The 19185-nt window shown below is 55.3% G+C and overlaps 1 protein-coding gene across 6 annotated transcripts; it reads right to left on the bottom strand.

The window, feature by feature from the left end:
• Positions 1 to 1272: 1272 nt before the first annotated feature.
• On the bottom strand, positions 1273 to 13508 carry CARNS1 (carnosine synthase 1). Of its 6 annotated transcripts, none has more exons than XM_053561461.1 (10): positions 13438 to 13508; positions 13015 to 13033; positions 11302 to 11572; positions 10501 to 10590; positions 9773 to 10260; positions 9364 to 9538; positions 9187 to 9272; positions 6115 to 6346; positions 5754 to 6034; positions 1273 to 4543 (listed from the first exon to the last, which is right to left on the bottom strand). In XM_053561461.1, the coding sequence occupies exons 2-10, from the start codon at positions 13015 to 13017 to the stop codon at positions 3317 to 3319; spliced, it is 2853 nt and encodes a 950-aa protein (XP_053417436.1). In that variant the 5' UTR covers positions 13018 to 13033; positions 13438 to 13508; the 3' UTR covers positions 1273 to 3316. The 6 variants fall into 6 exon arrangements, with proteins under 6 accessions (XP_053417436.1, XP_053417439.1, XP_053417440.1 ...); XM_053561464.1 differs by having other exon boundaries at positions 11302 to 11595; positions 13438 to 13472; XM_053561465.1 differs by lacking the exon at positions 11302 to 11572 and having other exon boundaries at positions 13438 to 13498.
• Between the last annotated feature and the right edge of the window lie 5677 nt (positions 13509 to 19185).

Genomic DNA, 19185 nt, shown 5'->3' with positions numbered 1-19185 from the left:
TGCCACACCTGGCCTATATGAACGTTCAAGACACCCTTAAGACAGGGTGAGGGCCGGGCGTGGTGGATCACGCCTATAGTCCTAGCGCTGTGGGAGGCCGAGGCGGGTGGATTGCCTGAGCTCAGAGGTTCAAGACCATCCTGAGCCAGAGTGAGACACCCCCCACCACCATCTCTACTAAAAAAGCCGGGCGTTGTGGTGGGCGCCTGTAGTCCCAGCTATTTGGGAGGCTAAGGGCAAGACAATCGCTAAAGGAAGAAAAGAAAAAAAAAAAAATTAAAGGGCGGCGCCTGTGGCTCAGTGAGTGGGGCGCCGGCCCCATATACCGAGGGTGGTGGGCTCAAGCCCAGCCCCGGCCAAACTGCAACAACAACAAAAAAAAATAGCCAGGCGTTGTGGCAGGTGCCTGTAGTCCCAGCTGCTCGGGAGGCTGAGGCAGGAGAATGGCCTAAGCCCAGGAGCTGGAGGTTGCTGTGAGCTGTGTGACGTCATGACACTCTACCAAGGGCGGTACAGTGAGACTCTGTCTCTAAAAAAACCCCAAAAATTTCAAACTAAGATGAGTGAAAACCAGTTGAAAGCAAAATTCAATAAATAAATAAATAAATAAAACTTTGTTGTGGCTTGGTGTCTGTAGCTCAGTGGTTAGGGTACCAGTCACATACACAGAGGCTGGCAGGTTTGAACCTGGCCTGGGCTTGCTAAACAACAATGACAACTGCAACAAAAAAAATAGGCCGGGCAGGTAGGAGTTGGTGGCGGCGCCTGTAGCCCAGTGAGTAGGGCACCTGCCCCATATATCAGAAGTGGTGGGTTCAAACCCGGCCCAGCCAAAAACTGCAAAAAAAAAAAAAAAAAAAATAGCCGGGTGTTGTGGTGGGTGCCTATAGTCCCAGCTACTTGGGAGGCTGAGGTAAGAGAATCGCTTAAGCCCAAGAGTTTGACGTTGCTGTGAGCTGTGACGCCACCACACTCTATGGAGGCAGATATGGTGAGACTCTGTTTAAAAAAAACTTTGTTGTATAGCCGGGTGTTGTGGCGGGCGCCTGTAGTCCCAGCTACTCGGGAGGCTGAGGCAAGAGAATCGCTTAAGCCCAGGAGTTGGAGGTTGCTGTGAGCTGTGTGAGGCCACGGCACTCTACCGAGGGCCATAAAGTGAGACTCTGTCTCTACAAAAAAAAAAAAAACAACTTTGTTGTAATAATGAATAATCATGTCAAACCTACTCTGTTGTTACAGAGTGCGAGATTTTAAAGGACCACCAGAGATATCGATTAATTAAAGCCAATTTTAGGAGTCTTTATTAGGTTGGCCAACTGACTGTCCTTCTATGTGGATACAGAGGGAATAGCACAGGCCATGAGAAGGGAAGGATTTATATAGGGTAAATTATTTATACTATCAGGGGGTTACGTGCAGTCCAGCCAGCAAGCAAGCAACCGACTTTCCGTCATCGGTTACAGAAGCAAAAAGCATTACAGCACTTGTAGTTACAGCAGTCACAGATCACAAGTCTGGGTAAGAAAACAATTTTACTCTGAACAATGGGTCAGGCAATAATTGCAGTGCCACACTGGTGGCTGCTCTTGTTCCTTAATTTTTATTTTAGCTACTTTACTTCCTTCTTTCAAGCAAGGGCAAGGGATGATTTCAGGGGGTTTCCTATCCCACCTCACTGTCACCCAAGCTGGAGTGTAGAGGCATAATCATAGCTCATTTGAACTTCTGGGCTCAAGATATGCTCCTGCCTCAGCTTCCCAAGTTGCTGGGACTACAGGCATGTTCCACACATGCAGTCTTGGTCTAGGGCTTTAGATTAGGCCTGGATTCTTGTTGGTTGGAACTATGTAGGGGTAAATTCGGGCAGACCAGAGCTTGAGGGTGTGAGTTCTGATTGCTGGAGGCTGTGTAGATGTGCATTCAGGTTACACAAGGAAGGCTGGGTATGAACTCAGATGGACAAAATTTAGGGGTCTTTAAGCAGGTTGAGGGGTATGTGGTTGGCTGAAGCACTCTGGTTGTAATTCCACCAAAAGACCTAAGGAGATCGTCAGGTTGGGTCCTGATGTAGGTGTAGGGCAGGACAGGTGTCTGGACAGCGAGGTGGTTTCCCCTCAGCTCCAGATGCTATAGGTATCCTCTACTCACCTCTCCCTTCACCCTCCCTTACTCTCTATCTGTCTGAGCCTGGGAAGAATTGTCCAATCAAGAGAACCTATCCCAGACTCCGGACACTTCACTAATCCACAAGCCTTTATTTGGGTAGGAATGCTTAGGGAACTGCTCATAGCTCCTATGTGCACAAAGACAGAGCTCTCAAAGCAGCATTTCCTGAATTAGGGAGTGTAGACTCTCCTCTGCCAATGCTAGTTAGCGTGCTAGAGGCCAAAGCACTGAAGCTAGGAGAAGGAGCGTGGCATGTGGCAGGGAGGTATTCACACATCTCAGGACTACTTATGAATGAAGGAGGGAGGTGAGGAGGGCCTAAAAGCTGAGTGGGCATAGAAGACATAATCAAAACAAAAACCTGGGGCAGTGCCTGTGACTCAAAGGAGTAGGGCCCTGGCCCCATATACCGGAGGTGGTGGGTTCAAACCTGGCCCCGGCCAAAAACTGCAAAAAAAAACCAGGAACCTGAATCTTGCATCATGTCCCACGACCACCCATCCACTATGGTATGACCTTGAGGCAATCAGTTTTCCTCTCTGAGCCTGTTTCATCTGTAGAATGTGGGCAACAGCAACTGACTGGAGGTGAGAGGGGAGATGATTACTGCTGAACACAGTCACCTGCTTTTACTACTCAAGCCAAATGAGGCAGGTGGGACATTGATGAAAATTTTCAACAGGGTCTATCACTATCCTGGAACTTGGGTAAGAGAAGGACAAGGTCTTTAGTTTCCAGTTTTCCTGGGATTTGTCCAAGGCCAGGGGCCCAGCCAGGCTCTCCCTCTGGTAGGCAGCAGGAAGAGAAACAGACCTGGAGGGATGGGCAGAGTGGCTGGGTTTGGGCCCACTTCCATCTGGGGAGGTGGGGGTAGTGTGCGTGTATAGCTGCTGTCACTTCTCCCAGGCTAGACTCCTACCAAAGCTGTGAGCTGGACTGGAGCCTTTGGAAAGACAAAAGCCCCCAGCAGTCCCCCGATACTTGCTTTTGTGGTCTTGGCATCTAGGAACCCTTGATGCCAAATGGACCTGCTGCTCTGGAACAGATCTAAGGTGTCAGAGTGGGCCAGACTGGGACTGGGGAAAGCACAGGGAGCAGAGGGCACCACAGCCCTTTCCCGGCACTGCACCCCTGCCTCCTGGCCCCAGCGTTATTTGAAGTGAGACAAGAAGTGGGCAACAGGGTAGTTGGGCCCATCAATGCCCAGGCCCTGGCAGAGGCCCAGCAGGCGGAGGCGGGCCTCAGCAGGGCTAGGCCCAGCACATGCCACGCTGCAGTAGGGTTCCTCATACTCTCTAGGCACCAGGGCCTCCTCTAGCATATTGAGACGCAGCAGGCCCTGGTCGTGTAGGGCCTGCAGGGTCTCATGGCTGGCAGTGGAACTCAGGGCCTGCAGGTGCTGGGACACCAGGCACATGACACCTACCAGGTGGCCACGGGGACGTGGGTGGGTGGGCAGGGCCGGCCGCAGGCCACAGGCCACCATAGCAGCAGCCAGCAGCAGATCCACACCATAGAGTTCCAGAATCCAGTCGCGTAGGTAGAAACCGCCCATGCGGGGGTTGATCTCGATGAGCCGAGGCCCAGCCCCTGTCAGCTTGAGCTCCACGTTGAAGACCCCATCAAGCAGCCCGCAGCCCAGGCAACAGCGGTATGCTGCCTGCACCATCTGCGCCTCCTGCTCCGGTGCCAGCCCAGTAGGCATGCAGGCAGCTGTCTCAGTGAAGCCAGGCAGCCTCGTGGGGCCATTGTCAGAGACAAAGGCAGCCAGCAACCGCCCACCAAACAACACCAGGTCCACATCGTGTTCAGTGCCCTCCACGTACTCCATCAGTAGCATGGCATTGCCCCAGCCCAGCCCAATGCCTGGGTGGTCGGCCTCACCCTGCAAGTCTCGGGCGATCTTGGAAAAGTGTTCATGGCACTGTGGCGCATCCTCCACCAGCCGCACTCCCACTGCACCTGCCCCAAACTCCAACTTCATGACACCTGGCAGGGGAACCTGGTGGACAGCCCTCTCCATGTCAGCCTCACTCTCCAGCGGGCAGCAGGCCACAGCATGAAGGGAGGGTGCAGGCCAGGGTGGGCCATGGCAGTCTAACAGGTGCAGCTGGGTGCAGCTCTTCTGTTTGGCCAGCCGCATGGCAGCTGGGGGGTTGCAGCGCAGACCCAGCTCCTGGCAGAGCAGTGCTGTGAGCACCAGGCAGTCATCCCAATAGGAGAAACAGCCATCCAGCTGCAGGCCACGCGCCCGCACCAGCTCAGCCAACAGCCTTGCATTCTCCTCATCCTTCCGGTGCTCCGTCAAGTCAAAGTGGATGAAGGTCTGCACCAGCTGGGATGCAAAGTGGTTGGGGTCTGACTCCACCAGGTGCAGCTGCAGAAACCACAGGAGGGCGGTGCTGAGCACTGGGGAGATACAATGGGGTGTAGGATGCCCTCCTGCCCCTCCAGAGAGATAAGTTCACAAACATTAGGTGCTCAACAAATATTTGCTGATGATCAATTGAATAAATGGAAGGTGCAGAGGTGGGACCCCTAACCCAGCCTGAGAGGGAGGGTTGGCATCCCAGAGGATGCAATGCTTAAGCTGAGAGCTGAGGAGAGTCACCCAGAGGAAAGAGGAGTTCGAGAAGGACAGGCAACCACAGGAGGTGGGTGGGTGGCACTGGAGGGCAGAGGGGCAGGTGAGAGAGGGCTCAGTGGTTGCTTTTTTACAGGCAGCATCACTGGCCAGGGCACTAGTAGAGAAACTATGGTTTGGCTGTCATTCACACCACGTATTCTGACACTGGAAGTTGTCGTCAAAGCTTACTGCCCACTAGCGGAACACAAAAAGCTTCTGGCGCCCAAGGCAGGACAGCCACTGAAGAGGGCTGGCAGGGGTGGGAGGGTGGCTGTCTGCACTGTAACACTTAGCATCAGGAGTGGAGTGCGTGAACATACTTGCAACGCAGGAAGCAAAGAGATGGGGGACGGCTGCAAGATGGCATTCCGCAGGGCATGCTGCACTGTGGGAGCGGGGAGCAGAGGCTACTACCCAACATTAGAGCCAGCCCGTTAAGCCCTCGGCTTTATCTGTTCAATAGGAACAAGAGTATCTACCTGCCAGGATCGCTCCAAATTCTGTAACGTGAAGCTACTGCTGTGAACTTGATTCGGGATCTATAACCTCCGAGGGCCCTGGGTGCTGACTCTCTAGAGGAATTCAACCTCAAAGGGCTCGCCCTTTCCCCAGGGCAGAGCCAAACTCCTTTAGCCTGGCATTCAAGGCTCCAGCTCTGGCACTAACGTTGTCCCTCAACTTCCCCCACCCTTCCCCGCCCGGCCCATCTTCTCCGGGTCCCTCTTTCCTTCTTTCCTTGGAGGGTTCCACACCCTCCCAAAGGGCCTCTCACACCTGGTGGGGCAAAACTAGAATAGCCCAGGATGTCTTTGGGCCGGTCCCTGCGCCTGGGATTTGGCTCGCCCTGCTTAGATGCCCCGCCCAATACCGCTGCTTGACCCGCCTCAAGGTCACACCGCCCCATGCCCCGCCCCTAGGTCCTGCTTCCACCTTGCGGGCTGGGACTTGGGGCCCCGCCCACCTTGAGCCCGTAGTCGCGCGCCGCCTCCCACACGAACTTCTTGCTGACGCCGCCCGCGCCGATCACCAGCAGCTGCTTGCCCTCCATGAGGTAGTGCGCCGAGCGCCGGAGCATGGTCTCCACCAGCGGCGCGGCTGCTGCATCGTCGGCCGCCGGTCCCAGGCGGCCCGCGGCCCACAGCCCCTCGAGTGCGCTGCACGCCTCCAAGCACAGGCCGCCGTTCAGCTCCAGGGCCACGGGGGTCAGCGCGCGGCCGGCAACTGTCAGCGCGAAGTCCACCCCTGGGCCGGGCGGGGAACGCTGTCTCAGCGTGGACGGCCCTTGGCCCTGGACCCAGGCGCCCACCACAGCCTGCACTCACCAAGGAAGTCAATGCGGGCCCAGCGCCCACCTCGCTGCTCGGCACTCAGGCCGGCCTCCAGGGCCAGCACCGCGGCCAGCGCGTCTTCAGCCGCAGCCTTGACGCGCTGCCTCAAGACCGCCACCTGCGCCGCCTCGCCTAGGCCGCACTGGGCCAGTGCCACTTCCAATGTCCTCGGCAGGGAGTTCTGGTGTCGCAATGGCCTATCCCCGCGGCCCACACTGCATACCACCTGGGCGGCAGGGAGCAGCTCAGGTGGCTGGCCCAGGAGGAGCCTCCCCCCACATGCCCACATGCACACCTCTCCTTTTGCCAAGATCCAGGCCTCACTGTACACTCAAGAAGCTCCATCCTTCACTGTGTCTTTTTTTTTTTTTGGAGACAGGGGCTTACTCTGTCACCCTTGATAGACTGCTGTGACATCATCATAATTCACAACAACTTCAACCTCTTGGGCTCAAGCAGTCTTCCTGCCTCAGTCTCCTGAATAGCTGCGACTACAGGCGCCCACCACTAAACCAGGGTAGTTTTTTGTTTGTTTGTTTGTTTGAGACAGAGTCTCACTATGTCGCCCTCAGTAGGATGTTGTAGAATTCGTTACAGCTCACAGCAACCACAAACTCTTGGGCTTAAGCAATTCTCTTGCCTCGACCTCACAAGTAGCTGGGACTACAGGCGCCCAGCTATTTTTTTGTTTGTTTGTTTGTTTGTTTGTTTGTAGTTGTTTGGCAGGTCTAGGCCTGGATCAAACCCACCAGACCCAGTGTATGTGCCCTGTGCCCTAGCTGCCGGGCCTGTTTTATTCTGTTTAGAGATGGAGTCTCACTTTATTGCCCTCAGTAGAGTGCTGTGGCATCATAGCTCACAGCAACCTCCAACTCCTGGGCCTAGGTGACTCTCCTGGCCTCAGCCTTCTGAGTAGCTGGGACCACAGGTGCCCACCACAACACCTGGCCATTTTTTGTTGCAGTTGGGCCAGAGCTGGGTTTGAACTTGCCACCCTCAGTATATGGGGCCAGCGCCCTTCCTACTGAGCCACAGGTGCCGCCCTTTTTTTTTTTTTTTTGAGACAATCTCACTATGTCATCCTGGGTAGAGTGCTATGTGGTCACAGCTCACAGCAACCTCAAACTCCTGGGCTTAAGCGACTCTCCTGCCTCAGCCTCCCAAGCAGCTGGGAACACAGGCACCCGCCATAGTGCCCAGCTATTTTTTATTGTTGTTGCAGTTGCCATTGTTGTTCAGCTGGCCAGGGCTGGGTTTGAACCGGCCAGCCTAGGTGGATGTGGCTGGCATCCTACCCACTGAGCTATAGGTACTGCCAAGTTTTTTAAAGATATAGATATATATATATATTTTTTTTTTTTTTGAGACAAAGTCTCACTTTCTTGCCCCCGGTAGAGTATCATGGCATCACAGCTCATAGCAACCTCAAACTCTTGGGCCCAAGCGATTCTCTTGCATCAGCCTCCTAAGTAGCTGGGACTACAGGCGTCCACCACAGCACCCAGCTATGTTTTTTTTTTTTTTTTTTTTTGTAGAGACAGAGTCTCACTTTATGGCCCTCGGTAGAGTGCCGTGGCTTCACACAGCTCACAGCAACCTCCAACTCCTGGGCTTAAGCGATTCTCTTGCCTCAGCCTCCCGAGTAGCTGGGACTACAGGCGCCCGCCACAACACCCGGCTATTTTTTGGTTGCAGTTTGGCTGGGGCCGGGTTTGAACCCGTCACCCTCGGTATGTGGGGCCGGCGCCTTACTGACTGAGCCACAGGCGCCGCCCCCAGCTATGTTTTTGTTGCAGTTGTCATGTTGCTTAGCTGGCCCAGGCTGGATTCAAACCCACCAGCTTGAGGGTATGTGTCCAGTGCCCTACCCACTGAGGCACGGGCGCTGTCAGTTTTTTATATTTTTAATAGAGACAGGGTCTCACTCTTGCTCAGGCTGATTTTGAACTCGTCAGCTGAAATGATCCACCCGCTTCTGCCTCCCAGAGTGGTAGGATTACAGGTGTGAGCTTCTGCGCCCAGCCTCTTCGGTGTGTCTTAAACTGCACAAATCATTCTCCCCTGCCACAGCTGATGCATTCCCCAGACTTTCAGGGGTTCTACCCAGGCTTCCAGACAGCTGGGGGTTCTAAGCAGGCTTGCTTCTAGCCTGGCACCCTGCTAGCCAGAGCCCTAGCATCTCCACTGCATGCCTCTCCCCTACTCCACTTAGCTCCCCCACAGCAGGGTTGAATCCCTGCTCTCTGCTTGGCTCCAAGCTGGGTACTTAGAAAGGTCTTTAAACCTTCTTTTTTTCTTTTTTTTTTTTTTTTGCGCAGTTTTTGGCCAGGGCTGGGTTTGAACCTGCCACCTTTGGCATATGGGACCAGCGCTCTACCCCTTTGAGCCACAGGCGCCGCCTCCTTAAACATTCTTGAGCTCCCAGCTAACAGGCCTCTCCTAAAGGGCTCCAGATGCTTGATATTTATCAAGAACCCTGGGGCAAGGCTGGGTGCAGTGGCTCACGCCTGTAATCCTAGCACTCTGGGAGACCAAGCCCCGTGGATTGCTTGAGCTCAGGAATTCAAGACTGGCCTGAGAAATCTTTAAAAAAATAGCCAGGCATTGTGGCAGGCACCTATAGTCCCAGCTTCTCAGGAGGCTGAGGCAAGAGGATCACTTGAACCCAAGAGTTTGAGGTTGCTGTGAGCTATGACACCATAGCACACTACCGAGGGTGACAAAGTAAAACTCAAAAAAAAAAACAAAAACAAAACTGGGGCAGCCTCTTCTGTGGGAAGAAGCTCCCTGGAAGGAAAATTCAGCCCCCAGGCCCTGTGAACCAATGGCATGGGGCTGAGCTGAGCATAGGCCCTGGTACCCAAGCAGGGGCTTCTGATTTGGAAAGAGTTCTGGCAGGGTTAGAAGAGAGGGAAGAGATGTTAGACCTGGGAGTCGCCCCAGAGGCAACGAAGATTCCCTCAAAGATTTTGTTTCCTCTGCCCAGAGACCGCCAAGGGGCCCTTGTCAGATCAGTGGGCCTGAGTGTGGTGGCAGGGTTATGACCCGGACCTGGATCACGCTTACTTTGCTTAGCAGGGGTCTGTCGCCCTGTGTCCGACACACCACAGCACAGATACGCACAGCCAGCTCAGGCCCAGGTGAGGGGCTGCCTGGGGGATGATGGAGAGGTCAAAGCTCAGCACAGAGAAAGCAGGAGGCCAAACCCAGCTCCCTCCCCTGGCCACCCCAGGTGGCTCTCACCTGGGAAGGGCAGCTGGGCAGGTGGGCACACAGCCTCCACCAGGATGCTCTCTTCCTCCTCCAGCTGCTCCAGCAGCACCAACACAGTGTCCACCACTGCTCCTGGCTCTACCCGCTGGTGCAGATGCAATGCCTGCCGCCCCCGCCAGCGCCAGCCACTTGGCTTCACAGCCACCTGCAGCAGGGAAAGGAAAGGAACATTCTGGACACCACCTCATGTACCTGCAGGATGGGATGCTCACACCACAAGAGGCAAGGAGTAAACTGAGGTAAGACAGCAGGGAGTTGCCTTAGAGATGGGGCTTCAGGTCTGCAGTAGGGCTAAAAGGTAGGGGCAGCTCCCCAACAGGACTTGGTAACCGTGCCCAGGTCCCATCCTGCTAGCATCCTGCTGGCAGGACCCCATTACCTGCAGGATATCACCCAGGGCCTCGGAGTGCAGAAAGGCCCCTACTTCCTCTTTCACCAGCGTTTCCTGGCCCTCTTTGCCACTCAGCTCTACCAATCGTAGGCCTGGGCTGGTGTCCCCTTCCTGCAGCAGCCCCAGCGGCTTGTAAATAAAAGCCAGGGTGGCTGGCACTGCCACACTGCCCTGCTGGGCCAACAACTGCCTGGTCAGCAGCCGGTCCTCCAGCAGCCGGGCCAGCTCGGCTGAAGCTCCTGTGGGGCAGGTCAGGTCACGGGCAAGTTCTGCAGCCTCCCTGCCCCGGCCAGGCCCCTGCCCCATGCCTGCCAAAAAGTAGGTTACACGGCGTGGGGGGACAAAATCATCCAGGAACGTCAGACCCCCTGGGTGGAAGCTCACAGCCTTGGAGACCAGTAGGGCTGCCTCACCCGGCTGCCCGGGTGCTGGCACCTTCATCAGCCACGCAGAGGACAAGCAAAGGAGCATATTTCCTGTGGGCAGAGGGAGGCAGGTGGCTGGTCAGGGGAGGTTTAATGTCCCTATGCCCTCCACCTCCAGCTTGGGCCCCTGTATAATAGGGGGCAGCTGCTCCCAGAACCCACCCCCACTCAGTATGGCAGCTGGTCCAGAGGAATGTTGCCAGGGTTGGCGGGTATTTTGGGATGTGGCTGAGCTAGGGCAGGACTGCCCTTTCTGCATGAGGGGGTGGGGGAACTTGGGCACAGACTCACCCGGGCTCTGGACCCCACCCTCCAGCAGCACGGACAGAAAAGTGCTTGGGGATCCCAGAATGCACAAGGTCACCTCTGCCCCAGGACAGCCTCGGGAAAAGAGAATATTGCCAAGCTCACCAGAGGCTCCTGTTGCTGTATTTCTGCCCACTTTCCCCCACTTCCAAGCCCCTACCCTCACCCTTGGAACTCTGGGTCCTCCTGGGGATCAGAGGGGAAGCATACAGAAGACAGGGAGCTGCCCACCTGTCCTGTCCTCTGAGGCTGGCCCCTTCTCTCTGTAGCTGGCTGGGTAGCCTAGGACCTGGGTTCTAACCTGAGCTCTGACTTTCTGTGAGACCTTGGAAAAGTCACTGTTTCTCTAAGCCAGAGTTCCCAGTCTGTACAATGGGACCAAATCTGTGATTCCCAAGGAGTCTAACTCATCAGCTATGGCCACCTGATTTATAAAACAGGGAGAGAATCTTGGAGTCCCAACTGCAAGCTGCTTCCATGGCAGCTCCCAAGACACTTCTTTAGAAGCTTTGGTGCCTCAGAACACAGTTCATAAGTCCCAGAGCTGGATCTTCATGGGGAGGAGGTAGAGGAGAGCAGGGATCCCAACCCTTGACCTTACTGGTGTCAGATGCCCTATAAAAAAAAAATGCCTGCCTGCATGGGCTGCATGGGCTGCCTGGCACTGCCTCAGATGAAACCTGAGCCTAGGGAAAGGGGCTGACCTTGACCAGGGTGGGGAAGCAGACTAGGCTGAGGACCCCTCCCTGTCCCCAGGATGCCCCCCTCCATGGAGCCCTCAGGCACCTGTGCGGGGCACCTGGCTGCGGTCCTGGGTCTCCGGAAGGCCAGCTTGCTGCAGACAGCTCTGCAGGAGGTGGTAGTAGTAGGCAGTCCAGGCCCGGGCCTTGGCCCCTTCGGGGGCACCCTTGCAGTCCAGGCCCACATCCTGGTGCCAGGAACCAGGGAAGCAGCCAGTGGGTGGCAGGCCAGAGCCCCCTCCCCATGGGTCCTCTTCCTCCAGGTCCTTGGAGCCCAGAGGATAGTTCCACCTGGGATTCAGTGGATCCAGGGAGAGCTGAGGGGGCAGAAGTGGTGGGTCTTGGGCAGGATGTGCAAAGGGACACATGAAGTCACTCAAAGGTGTAAAGCCCCCACTCTCCCAACCTGAATTATGTTCAGGGCACATGCCATCCAAAGGACAAGGAGAGGAAGGAGTTGGGCTGGGAGATGAAGGCTTGTCCCTGTGAACATATAGGTGGGCGTGCTTTGCAGACTGTTTTGTGTGGTGCCCCCCTGAGGGGAGCAGAAAGTAGTGTCCTGTTGGCTGGACCACTCACCCCCTATCCCACCCTGGGGTCCAGCTTAGTTTGGTTCACAGGGGCAGAGTTTGTCTTGCTCATCAAAGCAACCCCAGCACCTAAAACAGCGCCTGGCACAGTCGCTGCTCAATAAAGGTTTGTTGACTGAAGAAATAGATGGATGAATTAACCCAGCAATCACTCTTGGGTTGCTCATTTTCTCTCTAGGCCTCAGTGACCCAATTGCCAGCATGGAGTTTGCTAACATCTACACAGGTAGATGTTTCACTGTCATCTCCAAGCAAGCTTTGGAGACCTTCTGTGCACCCAGCCTTGTGCCCGTGCCTGCCTTCTCAAGTGTTCTGAGCCACGGACATGCTTTCTCTGGGTGAAGTCTAACACACCTCTCCCTCCTGCTGACTCCCACCGGGACTGCTGGGAGGCGCAATGTGAACTGATTCTGATTCTTTGTGGCCCCCTGATCTGGACAGGCCTGGAAGCTGGTCCTGTCCTCCAGGGGACAGGCTCAGCTACCTTGAGCAAGTTGTGATGTCTCTTTGGGCCTCGTGGTTGCCTGGTGCCTGCCTTGTCCCATCATCCCAGGAGTGCTGATGAGGCTTGGACTAAGAGAATCACTTGGTCTTTGGGAGACAGCATGCTGTGTCTGGGATAGCAGAGCACTGAGCCTCAAACCTGGGCTTGAACCCCACGTTACCAGGGCCAAACTCTGTGTCTTTGTGCCCTCTCCTAGAAGGTGGCTTCCTGGGGGCACAGACTGCAGATTCCCTTCCATGCAAATCTGGAATGGTGTTGGGCACATGGTTGGCACTCAGTAAAGGTTGTGAAATGTACGAGTGTGAAAGGGGCCTAGTCACTGCCACCACCCAGGGCTGATGGAGAGAGGTGAAGTGCCTGGTGCACAGTGGCTGTTTCTCTGGTGGCACAGGGTGAGTGAGGGCTGCAGGGGGGCTGGCTATGATTCTGAGCTGTCTGCACAGGGCAACCTCTGGGTTAGACCCCTGAGTGCCAATCACTGCCCTCTGGGCTCTCCCTCTGTCCAGAAACATGCATGGGCCTTTGGTTGGGCGCCTGTAGTTCAGTGGTTAGAGCATCAGCTCATGCACTGGGGGTGGCAGGTTACAACCCAGCCCTGGCTGCTATACAAAAAAAAGAAAAGCAGAAACATGGGTCTTGGGGGGCACAGACACAGGAGACTCACCATCTCAGGGGTGGAGAGGCTGGGAGACGGACAGCAGCGACAGGGACAGAGAGACAAAGAAGGGAGTCACCTTCCTGCCCCTAAGACTTTGAGGGCAGAGAGGCCATGGCCACTGCCACCTTGCCTCTGTCCTATTCCCTGCCAGGAGGTGAAAGGCTGCCCCACCCCCACCCCGAAGAAGAAGAGGGATTTCTGCCCCTCAGACCCCGTGAGTCCTGCCCCCAGCAAGCACATCCCAGGAACCGCCCGGCTGCGCTGAGGTCCGGCTCAGCCCTTCTAGCAGGGGAATCCCCGGGCCCCAGTGGGGAGCGGCTTAGCGTCGAGGGTCCCGCTACCAAGCCAAGACTCTGAGTCCCCGTCCCCGCGGCCCCGGCCGCTCCCCTCCCTGGCTCTCCCCGGGGCGGGGATCGGAGCCGGGGCTACCTGGCGGCGGCGGCTCGGCCGGGCTCAGTGGCAGACGCGGAGTGGAGGGACTCGGTGGTGGCGGTGGCTGCAGCGCCGGGCTCTGGCGGCGCCCGCTTTATATAGACGCGCCGGGCGGGGCGGGCGAAGACCGGGGACCGATGAGGGACCCGCCCCACCCCTCCCGCCAAAGTGTCCCAGACCTGGGGTTGGGGTGGGACTCGAACCCAGCCAGTGGCGGCACTCAGCGGCCAGGGAAAGCTAGTCCCAGCGATGGGACAGGCATCTTCAGAGACACAGACTAAGTGCTGACAGAGGGTCAGGTGCAAACGGAGAGGATCAGGGACACAGGGCTGTGGTAAAGAAAGTAAGACAGCCCTAATGGAGAAGAGACGGGAAGGGCAGAGAAGGGAAGGGGAGCAGCGGGAGCAGCCAGAGACTGGTATCAGGGCCACTGTGGGGCTGGGAGAGCAGGCTGGGGCACACAGCCCTGAGCCCCCTCTTGGATGGGCCCCTCCATCCTGTACACACAGGCCAGGGAGGAGTGTGTGTCCCAGCTAGGGAGTGTTATGCCCTATTGCACACTCTCCAGGGTGTCTGGATATCTATGGGGTCCCTGCCTCACCTCTCCTGGCCGGTGGGTCTGCACACGGGGAGGGGTGTCTGAGACCCACTATGCCCATCAACAACCAGGCCAGCTGGTTGGAGATAAGATTTCCCCAGGACACCCAAACACCTATAGAAGCACATCCCGAGGGACCTGGATCACAGCCACAAACTCAACCCCAGAAATTCATACCCTCTCCTGGAGTATATCACACCAGTCGGGGAAACTGGGCACCTCCCCTCTCTGATCTGAAGCTCCTTTCCTACTGCTTGAAATAGGGCTTGTTCCTTTCCCATAAGCCTGTGCTGTGGGTTAGCCCAGGGTGCTGTACCGGGCACAGGTAGTCTGTTGTCAGCATTTCTCCTCCTTTCAGTCCACACAGACACCCTCCTTGTCCTGGAGTTGCAGATGCTTCCTGCCCTGCTGTCCTTGAGAGCACCCTGGCCTGGAGGAGAGCACTGAGGAGGGGCTGATGGCACCTGTGGGGGGGACAGAGGTGGCAGCTTTTGGGTCCTTTCTGCAACTATGGACAGAATAGTCTATGAGGATCCATCCCTGTCTACCATTGGCGGGGTTCAGAGGGGAAGTGACCTATCCAAGGTCTCCCAGCTCACATTCTCCACACAGCCTCCAGGTCCACATAAAGCTCTCCCTGCCAGGGCTCCTAGAATGCAGCACTGACACCAGAGAAGATCCTCTTCCTTGCTGCATGGGTGGCCTGAGCTCCCACGTGATCCCACTATGGAGCAGGGTGGGCATGGCTGTCACCCAAAGCATGAGCTTTGTTTGACATTTAATGAGCTACACAGCCTCTGGGGATTGAGTTTTCTCTTTATTTATTTATTTGTTTGTTTGTTTTTGAGACAGAGTTTCACTTTGTTGCCCTCGGTAGAGTGCTGTAGCATCACAGCTCACAGCAACCTTAAACTCTTGGGTTCAAGTGATTCTCTTGCCTCAGCCTCCCAAGAAGCTGGGACTACAGGCACCCATCACAACATCCAGCTATTTTAGAGACGTTGGAGGGGGGGGGTCTCTCTCTTGCTCAGGCTGGTCTCAAACTCATGAGTTCAGGCAATCCACCTGCCTTGGCCTCCCAGAGTGCTAGGATTACAGGCGTGAGCCACCTCTCCTGGCCTATTTATTTATTTTGGAGACAGAGTCTCACTTTGTCCAGCCCCCCTCTTCCCCCATAGAGTGCACTGGCGTCATAGCTCACAGCAACCTTTAACTCTTGGGCTCAAGCGATTCTCTTGCCTCAGCCTCTCAAGTAGCTGGGACTGTTGTGCCCAGGAGTTCCACAAAGTACACTGCCAAACAAGCCAAATTTACAGCAGAGTTCTTTTATTGAAGAGCCTGCTGGCGACTACCTGAGTGTCCCAACATGGGGTTTCTGAGAGCAGCCCTGAGTGCTTAAGGAGTCTGTTTTATTTGTTTTTTTGTTTTTTGTTTTTTTGAGACAGAGTCTCATTTATTAACCTTCGGTAGAGTACCATGGTGTCACAGCTCACAGCAACCTCCAAATCCTTGGGCTTAGGCGATTCTCTTGCCTCAGCCTCCTGAGTAGCTGGGACTACAGGCACCTGCCACAACACCCAGCTATTTTTTTGTTGCAGATTGACGGGGGCTGGGTTAGAACCCACCACCCTCAGTATATGGGGCCAACACCTTAACCCACTGAGCCACAGGCACTGCCCAGGAGTCGAGTTTTTAAGGCTTGGTCTGCATCCTGGTTGGCACGCAGGCTGTCCAGGTGCATTTGGGTGGGGTAGCAGCAAGCATTGTACAGAAGCAGAATTTTGTGGTTAGTTAGCCATATGGCATACATTTTTGTTTTCAGTACTTTCTCTCCATACATCTTAGTTTCAGTAATTTCTCTACCTGGTATAGTTTAAAGATCAGTCCGGGACAGTTAGTACTTCCTGGTTTATTTCCCAGGGAGTTAGCCAAACAAGAAACTGGGAATGAACTAGAAACAAGAAATCAATTAGTTCTTTTTCATTTAACTTGGGGGTGAACTAGACTTATTTCATTTCTTTTTCTTAAAGCTTGCAGTCCGGAAATTTGTCAGGAGTTAACTCGTATTTTTCCATTATAGCCTAGTCCTGGCACCTTTTTGTCTTAGCCTAGGCTCACTAAGCCTATCAGGACTACGGGTGCCCATCACAACGCCTGGCTATTTTTTAGAGACCAGGTCTCACTCTGGCTCAGGTTGGCCTCGAACTCCTGAGCTCAAGCGATCTACTCGCCTCAGCCTCCCAGAGTGCTGGGATTATAGGCATGAGCCACCACATCTGGCACTTTTCTCAACTTAATTTATCTTTAATTAATTAATTTTTTTTTTGGAGACAGTCTCACTTGGTCACCCTTGGTAGAGTGCAGTGGCATCTTAGCTCACAGCAACCTCAAAATCTTGGGTTCAAGTGATCCTCGGGAGTCTCAGCCTCCCGAGTAGCTGGGACTACAGGCAACCGCCACAACGCCTGGCTAGTTTTTAGGGACGGGGTCTCACTCTGGCTCAGGCAGTCTGGAACCCATGAGCTCTAACAATTCACCTGCCTTAGCCTCCCAAGTACTGGGATTACAGGTGTGAGCCACCATGCCCAGCCTCACCTTTTCTCATCTTTAAATAGGGACTACAGTGCAAACTAGTCCAGGCTTGGTGGGCAGGAGTACTGGACAGTAGGTGAGTACGCACTAGTTGTACCAGCAAGTGTGTTTCTTCCTTTTTCTTTCTGAGGTAGGGTTTTGCCATGTTTCTCAAGCTTGGTCTTGAACTCCTGGTATCAAGTAATCCACTCACCTCAGACTCCTGAGTTACTGGGACTCCAGGAATGAACCAAGTGTACACTTGTCTCTCGCCTTTTGTCCCATGCACTGGGAAGCTGTATGCCCAGCCTCACTTACCACTCAAACTCTAGGTGACAGCAGTTACAATTCTTTGCCTTTTACACGAGGAAAATGAGGCTCAGAGGTGTGGTATGACTTGCCCAAGATCACACAGGTGGTAAGAGTCAGAGCTGGGTCCTCTCTCAGCCAGAATGCTCATGTATCCGCACAGAGAGCAATGTGCTGGGTCTGTGCCTACTCCCGGTCCACCCTGGCTGGGCACCCGATGCACTGGAGACTATGGGTGCTCCCTGACCCCACGTGGGAATCCGCACGCTCTGCCATGCCTTGTGTGCTTGTGTCCTCTCTGCACCTCTCACTCTCATTCAGACCGACAGACGTTTCCGGTGCTAGCCCAGCCTCGGTCCCACACACCAAGCATATGTGCATGTATTACATCCCTTTTCTGCATCTCTTTCCAGGCAGGTTTGTAGGAAGCTTCTGGGTCCACTGAGTATGGTTTTGTGGGTGGCTCACTGCACAAAGGCACCTGGTGAAAGTTCACTCCCTTTTCTGCCACACCCTGCACTTTGAAGAGGGGTATCTTTTCCAACTGTCCAAAGATGCTGTGGGGGCTGGCACAGCCCAGCAGCAGAGGACCTGTGAGAATGTGTGCATGAAAGTTTGTGGAGGGGACTTGTCATCTTTTTGTCTGGCCTGTTAATTCAGACTGCTGTGTAGACGGTTGGTGACAGAACCTGCAGAAGAGCTGTTAAAAATATACTTCCCTGGGTAGGAAAGGCAGTCATCCAGCCCCCATTCACTGGAGGGCCCTTGCTGGAGTCTGTCTGCAGGGTGAGCCACTGACACTGTGCCCCACCTTGTCTCAGGGTGGGGACAGATTTTAGGCCCAGGGCTAAAGCTGCTGCGTTCTTTCTCTTCTATTCTCTCAGGAGAAGAGCTCAACTGTGGAGGGCAAGAAGCTTCCGAGGGCACCCCAGAGCAAGTCCCCTGGCCACCCTACCTGCCACAGTGTCATCAGACTCCTCCTCTAAGCCAAGGCCTTGTCTAGAAGGCACAGAGCTCTGCCTTTCATTGTGTTTTCAGGCGGGCACTTGGCCTCACTGAGCCTCCATCAATCTAATGGGCTGTCAGGGGCACCTGCAGTGAGGGTGTTGGCAGGAGAAGACGCAAGAAGCTTTCTTTAACCCACAGGAGCTCACCCGCTGCCCCACACTCAGGCTGGTGCAGAATTGGTAGGAGTAGGAGAGAGCACCCCGAGGAGGGCAGGATGAGGGGGTGCCACTGGGGGAGCCAATTCATGGGCTGTCAGTGGGGGCAGGGGCGAGCCTTGGTCTGCCACAGACAGTGAGCTTTGTCAAGTTCCCTCCCCTCTTGAGCCTCAATTTCTCCCCCCCACCAGGGACCTAAAGGGGGAGATGGATCCCATGATTCCCTCCTCCAGGTGATCCATCTCCTTGGGATTGGGACATGTCTGCCCTGGACCCAGGGCCTGACCAGGCACACAGTAGGTGCCACATGAACATACGTAGAATGAGTACATTTCTGCAGCCTATGGCCCTGTTGCTAGAACATTACAAATCCAGGCTCTAACAGATGGCCATGGCAATGTCCAGCACAGTCACTGGGATGTGCAGATTGAAACCCAACCTCATGGTCCACCACTGAGGTGGGGGTCCCCAGAGGCTGCTGTCAGAGCTCCCTGCCACGGTCCTCTCCCTCAGGGATGCAGAGCTGCTGGGAAGGGAGGAGAGGGGCCCCTGGAGAGGGGCACTGCAGGGACACAGCCTGCATTGGAACCAGCCCTGTTGCCCTGGCGATGGCTCATGTCCCAGGCACCCACGAGGGCAATTAGTGAGTGTGGGAGGAGGTTTCCATGGTGGCGGTCCCAAGGGGGTGCGTCCAGGGATTAGGGAAGGCAAGGGCCAGCAGGACCTTTCTCCTTTGTCCTGGGGACACTAGGCCTTTGTTGTTGCCTGGCTCCCTTTGACAGATGTGATCAGGACCATGGGGGGGGACTTGGATTAGAGTCCCCACCCTGGGGACTCCTGAACCAGCCTGGGGGCAGGGCAGCAAGGGTGAATGGGCCCAGCATCCACTAGGGAACCCCCCTCCCATTGGCGCAGAGCCTCACCTGCCCCAAAGGTTGGGCAGGCCGTGTGTACTGGGCTCCTGTGTCAGGTAAACACTGTCCCCAGCAGCTAGAGGGCAGCCTGGGTGTGTCCCTAGGGTGGGACCAGGACTGGGAGGGGGTGGGTCAGAAGTAGGGAAGAGGTGCATATCCAGGATGGCGGTGGAGGGCATTTGATCCACTC

Source organism: Nycticebus coucang, chromosome 14 (assembly GCF_027406575.1).
Source record: "Nycticebus coucang isolate mNycCou1 chromosome 14, mNycCou1.pri, whole genome shotgun sequence".
NCBI lineage: Eukaryota > Metazoa > Chordata > Mammalia > Primates > Lorisidae > Nycticebus > Nycticebus coucang.
The sequence above is the reverse complement of the archived record's forward strand: the minus strand, read 5'-3'. Positions and strand labels throughout refer to the sequence as shown.

What these genes read in the sequence shown, in the direction of transcription:
- CARNS1 (XM_053561460.1), bottom strand. Translation starts at nt 11,683, where the DNA reads ATGTGCCCTGAACATAATTCAGGTTGGGAGAGTGGGGGCTTTACACCT. An exon ending in CCCTGGGTGATATCCTGCAG is followed by an intron (nt 9,539 to 9,772) that starts GTAATGGGGTCC and finishes TCCCTGCTGCAG; the next exon opens with GTGGCTGTGAAGCCAAGTGG. An exon ending in TGCCCAGCTGCCCTTCCCAG is followed by an intron (nt 9,273 to 9,363) that starts GTGAGAGCCACC and finishes ATCATCCCCCAG; the next exon opens with GCAGCCCCTCACCTGGGCCT.